The following is an 8,670-nucleotide window of genomic DNA, read 5'->3' as shown; positions in this document are numbered from 1 at the left end:
GAATCTATACATTTTTCCAAAACCAGAGTTGAGTGGGTGGACATAGTGAACCTGGATCCCATCGCCCACGTGTTTGAAAGATATGAAGAGTACAATAATAGGTTGGGGGTAGGAAGGATGAATCCATTTTTTTGAAATATTATTTAATTATTTTGAATATTTTTTCATTCATTGCTTCTTCAATTGATCACATACTCTCTCCACATAATTCAGTGATATAAAGAGGTTAACTGTTAATGCTTCTAGTTAATAAAGGTGAATTGTTCTATAATAGAAGATAATCTAAGCACTTGAGTTCTTTGATGTTCTCTTGACAAAGCTTCCTCCTCTTTGTTAAACACTTAAGTTTTTCTCAAGTTAACTCAAAATTGACAAAAACATGCAACAACCCTTTCCCACTATGCCAAGGCATGTGTTATTTTGTACTATCAGTTCTAAGATCAAATGTGTACATGTTGGTTGCACCTTCATTAGGGACTTCAATCTTAGGCATTTATTTAGAAATACAATTTTCTATAAATCTAATGAAAGGGATCATTAGAAGAGTTTGTAAATTGATGATTTGAGCTTAGATACTTAGATTTCATTTTTAGTATTTTGCTTTCATTATTCACTTTTTCTTTCAATATTCTCTTTACTTTTAAGAAGACATATTGTTGAAGATAATTGATTGAATCCCACTGCTTGTTGGTGTCTTTGAAGTTAGTGAAAATTCATTTCCACCCACTATTGCCTTGAATGTCTTCTATGAGTGACTAATTTTGCACTATGTTGTTGAATTCCCTTGATATAGAATATATCTTAAGAAAATATCTTGTTGTTTGTCATCATTTCTATGCTCATTGTGGTGATTGATTGTAAATGGTAAATATAATATACAATAGAGTAGTTATCCACAAACCTAGCTTTGTTAACATGTTGTAATTGATGATTGTAGCATGCAATATAAATTAAAGTGGATGATATTTCTAGATCTTGTTAATACTTGAGGATACCAAAGCAATGCTAATCATTTGATCTCTTGCATCCATGATTCATCTTTTGTTATTTCTTTTATAAGTTATTAAAATAATATTACAAATAAAAGTAAAAAACTTGGAAGCTGTATAATTAAGTTTGGAGCCATCCGGCGCTTGATTGAGCTATATCCTCATACAACTATCTATCACACATTGTTGTAATCCAACAAATGAGACCTTAGAAGGTTAGGGTATCTTATTCTATGTCTTTTAAAGAGATTATATTAGCTTACTGGTTCTGAGTTGAGTGTGTCTTTTGACCCATCAACATTGCCCATGTGTAGAAAGAGCAACAAGGAAGGAATTTGGCATATCTCCATGGAGTCAAAAGATATTAATAACATTGATGCAATTTAATTATGTACTTGATTTGAATTCTCAAAGATAGCTCATTTGACATGATTTATTTAGTCCAATTTAATTATTATTCATAATTTATGAAAAATTATTGATAATAATTAAGAACCATACCAATAAATTAAACAAAAATCTTAATCAAATATAATATAAACAACAAAAAATAACCATTATCATTTAATAGAACTCTAAATTACATCACATACCAATAGATATTGCTATATTAATTACATATTTAAATAATTCTAATTCTAATTATTATTCAATAATATTGTAAATAAATTTAAATCTATTATTTAATAATAATATTGTAAACACATTTTATGATAATAATAATCCTACTTCGAATTAAGAATCCATTTATTTGAAGTAAAGAACTTATAAGAAAATTTACAAACATAATTATCAAAGCAATTACTTTGATCTTAGACCGAAGAATGCAAGTTTCTGTACTTCACAACTTATTGTATCCTACGGATAAAACTGATCTAAAACCCCTTCCTTACATGGAGAGCTTTATGGATAAAGCTTTTTATCTCCAAGGAAGACGGTGGCAAAAATAATTTAAAATTACCATCGCTATTTTGAAGGGCAAGACAAAAGCTTTGAGCTCTCTGCCTTTTCTTTCGCAATATATAATAGTCGTAGTCTTGAGCAACTCATTAATGGAGATCAAAAGCAGCCTGAGGCTTCCCTACTAGTGACAGGACGGTAGCTGCAATATGTTTTGATGATAATCCTGCTTCTTCCATTTGATCTTTAGGAGCTCCATGCTCTATATATCTATCTGGGAGCACCATTGGTCTCCACTGTAAAAGTTCAAAAGAAATGAAATAATCAATATGATAAATTCGAAGCCACTTCTACAAAGAAAAGATCAAAGAATAATAACAATCCATTAGATCTGAAAGAGCTGTTTCTCAATTAGATTGATTGGTAGTTTTATCATTAATATTTTTTATAATACTCCATGATCCATCATCAGTATGATTGAGTAGATACTGTGATAACTTTTGCATCGATGTTTCAGAACTACCACATGATCTAATCTAATCCAGAGTCTGTAACCCCAAAAATCAAAGAGGCTTAAAAAGGGAAACAAAGAGTGAGAAAGAATACCAACCTTGAGCTTTCCATCCAAAAGTCCATTCAATGCAAGGAAGTGTGAAACATGAGACCCAAATCCTCCAACGGAGCCTTCTTCCACTGTTACAAGGATTTCATGTTCCTTCACCAATCTCTTTAGCAAGTCCCCATCTAGAGGCTTGCAAAAACGAGCATCTGCAATAGTAACTGATATGCCCTGTTTGCCTAGGATCTCTCCAGCTGCAAGGCAGTTTTGAATTATGGAACCAAATCCAAGAATGGCGACCCGAGTCCCTTCTACAAGAATCCTCCCTTTGCCCACCTGCATTGTTTTTTTGATGAATAGTCAGTTTCAGCTTTAAAATGTAAGTCAATTTTGACTATTTAACTCATTTAGTCTATAAATCAAGCCTTAGTGTGTGATATTTAAGCTATCCGCTATTAATTTATAGATACATAAAAATGCCAAAGGAATCTAAAAACTTCATTTGCAATGACCTCTAGAGGAGTTCCTTTGAAATTAGGAGGTAGAGGAACACCAATTCCATTTCCTCTGGGGAATCTGAAACAACTTGGTCTATCGTCAATAACAGCAGCAGTTGCGACCATGTGAATGAGCTCAGCCTCATCACAAGGAGCCATGACAACCATGTTAGGCAAACAAGCCATATAAGTGATATCAAAAGCACCACAATGTGTTGGACCATCTGCCCCAACAAGCCCTGCTCTGTCCATGGCAAATCTCACAGGAAGCTTTTGCAGATCAACATCATGAACCACCTGAGGATTGTCCCACCAACAATGAGCTTTAGTATTCACATTTTCATAAAATTCTCATGAACATGACATGATTGATTAACATTATCAGATTTACACAATCGATTTGGCAAGAGATTTTTTGTTTCTGGATTTGATTGCGTGTGTTTTTCTAGCATCAACGTTTCGGATCACACTCTGTGATCCATCATCAGGATGAGAGAATGCAGAAACAAAAAATCTCATGACATGATTGTCTGATAGCCCAAATGATTGACCTAGAGAGATTCTATATTTCAGCTTTTCTCCATTTCTATGGAAATACATTACCTGGTCATAACCTCTTTGTAAGAATGATGAATAGATTGCACAAAATGGTTTCATTCCTTCTGTGGCAAGTCCTGCTGCAAAGGTGACTGCATGTTGTTCTGCGATGCCAACGTCAAAGCAGCGTTCTGGGAACCTCTTCTGGAAGAAATTGAGGCCAGTGCCTCCACCCATAGCAGCGTGGATGCCTACAATTTTGTCATCCTTCTCTGCTTCTGCAATCAATCCTTCTGCAAAGTATTGGGTGTAGCTCAGTGTTGGGCTCTTTGCCTTGAATTGCTTGCCAGTAGATGGATCAAATTTCACCACACCTGCAGCGGAACATTAATCTCTAATAGTTAGGAAGATACAAATCATATTATAACTATTGAAAATATCAAAACTGGATAACTAGTTCCAGCTGTTTGCAGCTGCTTGTTTCTGGAATCGACTGTGTAAAAGTTTTTGCATCAACGTTCCCTTTCATGTTTATCTTGATGATGGATCACAGAGTGTGATCTGAAAAGTTATGCAAAAATTTTTAGAATCTCGAGTGGAAGTCCATTTGTTCTTAGTTCCAGCTATTCCAAGGAAATCACATGATAAACAGAGATGTCTTGCAGTTTGGGAATGGAATTGAGGATGAGATAGTTGAAACCAAATTATGGGGCATTGTATTCAAATTAGAATATGTAAGCAATTTAATTTTGCATAATATATGAATGAGATCAACTCAAGCTTGGAATCTTACCATGTAGTTTATCAGCTGCTTTTTCTGCAGGTGGATAGCCCTTTCCCTTTTCTGTGACAACATGAATCAACACAGGCCCTGGAGCAGGCATTGCCTTAACATTCTCAAGAATGGATACCAAATCTTGGATGCTGTGCCCATCTACAGGGCCAATATAGTAGAGTCCAAGTTCTTCAAAGAGTGTAGAACGGTTAGGACTTATCATTCCTCTGGCATATTCATCCACTTTTGCAGCAATTTCCTGTGTCGGACCTCCAATTTGATGTGTTATATCCTGCACATAAAACACCTTTCAGAAACTTTGCAGATTTGACATTAGAAATAAAAAAAAGTCAATAAAACAGGCAAGACCCTACAACACAATGGTAAATTGTGAGCCTCTTATCTGAAGTGTCTTGAATTTGAGTCTACTTGAACTTAAACACTAAGAATTTTAAGGGGATTAGGTCCCAACCTTGGCTGCTTCTCTCAATTGTCGGAATTTTTTGCTGGCCTGAATCTTAGAAAGAGCTTTGCTGAGAGCACCAACTGGGGGAGCAGGGCCATCAACAGTGGCAGTAGGTAAGGAAACCTGCTTATTGTCATTCAAGATGATAATCAGGTTTGAATCAAGAAATCCTGCGTTATTCATGGCTTCATAAGCTTGTCCAGCAGTCATTGCACCATCCCCAATAACAGCTATAACATTGTTAGGACGCCCCTGAAGATCTCTACCCGCTGCCATACCTGCATAATCGTTCAATAAATGTAAAAATCTATCAGAATGAACCAAAGCAGTCAATTAGAAACATCTTCACCAGTAAGTATCAAGAATTCAACAGTGACGCTCATCATCAGTTAAAACAAAGCAAAAAGCCGAATAGACCAAAATTCTACCCAAGCATCAATCAAATATTCAAAATGCGAGGAAAAAAGAATCTGTCCGAAAAGCCCAAGATGAGTCCCGATGAATAATTAGAATGAATCCCTAAACAATAGATTCTTTGCATGATAACCCTCAAGTCAAAACCAGCCTTGACATGATTCAAAACATATTCGCCCTATAACAGCAAGATAAATTAAGCTGGAAAAATCATAGAAATCACTTCTTTAAGAACAAGAAGATTTTCACACTCCATACGAAACTATCAAATTTTATGCTTCTGGATTCAACTGTATGATTATTTTGCGTCAACGTTTTGTATCACAGCTCTCTCTTATCCTGATGATAGATCACACTAACGTTGATACAAAATTAATCACACAATCGAATCCAGAAATAGAGAATTTAATCGCTTCTCTGTTCTTTGCTACCTCAACAGAAAATTACAGATTTGATTCACAATAAGTAGGCGTGATGACATACCAAGGGCGGCAGAAATACTGGTAGAGCTATGTCCAGCACCAAATGCATCATGCTCGCTCTCGGCGCGCTTGGGGAAACCAGCTATACCAGAGGTTTGTCTAATGGAGGACATGTTTCCCCTCCTTCCCGTCAATATCTTGTGAGGATATGACTGGTGGCCTACGTCCCACACAATTTTATCTAAGGGAGTGTCAAATACATAATGAAGTGCAACCGTGAGATCCACAACACCAAGGCTTGCACTCAGATGGCCTCCTGTCTTGGAAACACCAAATATAATTTCTTCTCTGAGCTCCTTTGCAAGCTGCCTCAAATCCTGCAGTACGATCAAAATGACAATCAATATACAGAAAAAAGTTTGCCCGATTCACAATTAGATTAAAAATCTCACACTTCAATTTCACTTTGTTTCTCACACACAAATTCACCCAAAACCCTGTGAATCGAAAAGGCTCGTTTGGAAGAAAACACTTATCAGTTCATAAAGATATAAATCATAAAGATCAAACTCATAGGATCTAAGAGGCAAACAATCTGTATATGAAAAAGTTTGCACATCGCACACGCAATTAAATTTAAAATTTCCCAATTCAATACTCTCTGTTTCTCCCACAGAAACTCAACCACAATCCCATGAATAAAGGTTGGGTTCGATTAGAACGAAAAATAAAATTCAGTCCAGACAACATATAGATCATCAAAGTCCCCAGATTCGTAGAATCTGAACGTAAAAATTCTTCAAAATGAACATAACAAAACACAAGTAATTCTCCCAGAGAATGGCAAAGCTAGAGACAGCTGGGTTCCAGAATCTTGACACAGGGAAGAACAAAAAGGCCCATAATTAACTTTCAAATTGTGGAGAAGAAACAACCTGGACCAAAAGGATATTAAACTCATTCACATGGAATTCCCCTGCTCTTAAGTACAGAAAAAGAATCTAAAAGAGGGCTCAAGAACGATATAAAAAACCAGCTAAATTGAACACATTACCTGTACATCGAGATTCTTCATATGCTTTGGATAGTTAATTGTGTCCAACAATGGCGTAGGAGGCTTCTCGCCAGAGTAATCAATCTTCATAGGACTATCGTCCCTCTTGACAAGATCCTTAATGATATTATCTCCATCGGCATTTCCGGCTTTTGCAGACACTATCCCACTCTATAACCAGGAAAAAAAAATTCCATCAATTTCACATAAAACAACACAAGATCCACTGAATTTCATAGAAAACAACACAAAGCTAGCTCCAATAATTTTACAACCGAAAAAGATCACGCCTTTACTAAAAAGCATCAAGGAAAAGGCAGTCTGTAATTGCATACCTTTCGTTTGGATGCGCCAGATCTTCTAAGGGATGAATACTTTTTCTTCTGACAAACCATGAATCCTGAAGCTCCTGACTCTAACTTAGTACTGCCGCCATTAATGACCATCGAAGAAGTTGCAGATCCTGCTAAAGAAGCTATTCCCATTGCCGCAGCCATCTTTAACTCTCACTCTTGTACTTGGCCAACAACAATCCAATTGAAATCCAAAGAACTTCTACAAGAACAAGCACTTGGCTATGAACAATTTTAGCGGCCCAAGCTTCAGTTCATGCAGCCTAAACAAAACCGAAATCTTGGAATTGAAACTTAACTGCAATTTGAACAAACACCCAACGCCCAACAAGTTATACCCAAGATGTATTGTCGACAGATGAATTAACAGAGCATCCAATCTATAAGATTAATGGTGTTTTTGCATTTGGGTGGGCGAATCTGGAGCAGTTTAAGCTTCAAAACTGATTGGGCTTCGTTTTTCAATTGGATGTACAACAGTGAAGGCCAGGGAATGTATTTAAGGGAGTTCTTCCAACTTTGGCCTTAGATTCCGTTATTTGGATTGTAGTGAAGGTATCTCGCGTTTTTCATAGAGACAAAATGGTCGACTCACAGTCAAATTTGATACATAATCTTTCGTCAATCTTGCTTGCTGATATGATATGTTTTGACAAAACCCATCAGTTTTAAATAATTTGCTTCGTTACATGCAAAAGAAATCATCAAAATTATTCCACGTTTGTCTATAACGAGATTTGACCGAGGACTTGCTGAAAGCTTAGTCAATGCATTCCAATGAGATGAACCTCTGATTACCCTTGTTTTTCTTTTTTCAAATGTGGCTAAATGAGGAGTACCTTGCTCTGTAAATTTTGGCTGTATGTGAGAGGAAATATTCCCCCCAAAGGATGAGGCATAAAAAAGTTGTGTTTGTTATATGGTAGTTGATTAAAGGAAATTAAGGTAGGACTTTCTCCACAAATAGCAATGGAGATTGTTTTTAGTGTTAGTTTTAATGTTGTTATTTATCATGTTAAGATTTTGTTTGATTTATTTAAAAGGATTCTAATTTTAATTTATTAAATTATTTTTAATGTTATGTTTATCCTTGTTTATTACGATTTTAAGATTTTGTTAGATTTTTAATTTTGTTGAATTTAATTAAATTTGGTGTAATAGTTTTGTTTTAATTTTTGATTCTTAGTTGAAGAAGATAAGTTAAATTGACTTTTAAGATGAAAATTCATTTATCAAATGTAAAATAATTTATTGAATAACTAGGTTGTGGTGTTTTATGAGCTAGCTAAAATTTCTTTGTGGATGAAATATTCTCCATAACAAAATATCTAATTGTTTTAGCTATCTAATCTAGGAGATATTTCTAAGAAGAAAGCACAAACTCAACTCTATCCCTTATGGTGTAAAATTTTTGCACTTAAAAAGGCTTGATTTTTAGTGGGCTCATTTACAACCATTTAACTTCACCAGTAATTGTTGACTTGATATTTATTTTGAGCTTTTATTTGTTTATTGATAAATTAGGAGTGTTAGTATTTTTTCTCTACGTGTTTGAATATAAGTGTCTTCCATTTTCATTTATTTTTACAAATATTTTAAAATAAATGTATATAAAGATAAATTTTGAGTTTTTTTTGGGTTATTTATTCATACTTTAACTATTATGTATTATTGATTTTGATTTGAATGGTTGTGTACTTCTTA

The 8,670-nt window shown here is 34.9% G+C and overlaps 1 protein-coding gene across 1 annotated transcript; it reads right to left on the bottom strand.

The window, feature by feature from the left end:
• Nucleotides 1-1,695: 1,695 nt before the first annotated feature.
• LOC149569995 (1-deoxy-D-xylulose-5-phosphate synthase 2, chloroplastic-like) lies at nt 1,696-7,439 on the bottom strand. The gene is made up of 9 exons (XM_089822654.1): nt 6,949-7,439; nt 6,614-6,784; nt 5,621-5,936; nt 4,730-5,001; nt 4,276-4,549; nt 3,549-3,856; nt 2,961-3,242; nt 2,500-2,784; nt 1,696-2,185 (listed from the first exon to the last, which is right to left on the bottom strand). Exons 1-9 carry the CDS (start codon nt 7,108-7,110, stop codon nt 2,039-2,041), a joined length of 2,217 nt encoding a protein of 738 aa, XP_089678780.1. The 5' UTR covers nt 7,111-7,439; the 3' UTR covers nt 1,696-2,038.
• Between the last annotated feature and the right edge of the window lie 1,231 nt (nt 7,440-8,670).

The sequence above is a fragment of the Cupressus sempervirens genome, chromosome 3 (assembly GCF_028749045.1).
Source record: "Cupressus sempervirens isolate cs-2001-9-10 chromosome 3, ASM2874904v1, whole genome shotgun sequence".
Lineage (NCBI taxonomy): Eukaryota > Viridiplantae > Streptophyta > Pinopsida > Cupressales > Cupressaceae > Cupressus > Cupressus sempervirens.
This window is presented reverse-complemented; position numbering and strand designations above follow the sequence as displayed.

Coding starts and splice junctions, on each gene's coding strand:
- LOC149569995 (XM_089822654.1), bottom strand. CDS start 7,110: ATGGCTGCGGCAATGGGAATAGCTTCTTTAGCAGGATCTGCAACTTCT. Junction 5,002..5,620: donor CAGTATTTCTGCCGCCCTTG/GTATGTCATCAC, acceptor ACGATTATGCAG/GTATGGCAGCGGGTAGAGAT. Junction 3,243..3,548: donor TACAAAGAGGTTATGACCAG/GTAATGTATTTC, acceptor GACAATCCTCAG/GTGGTTCATGATGTTGATCT.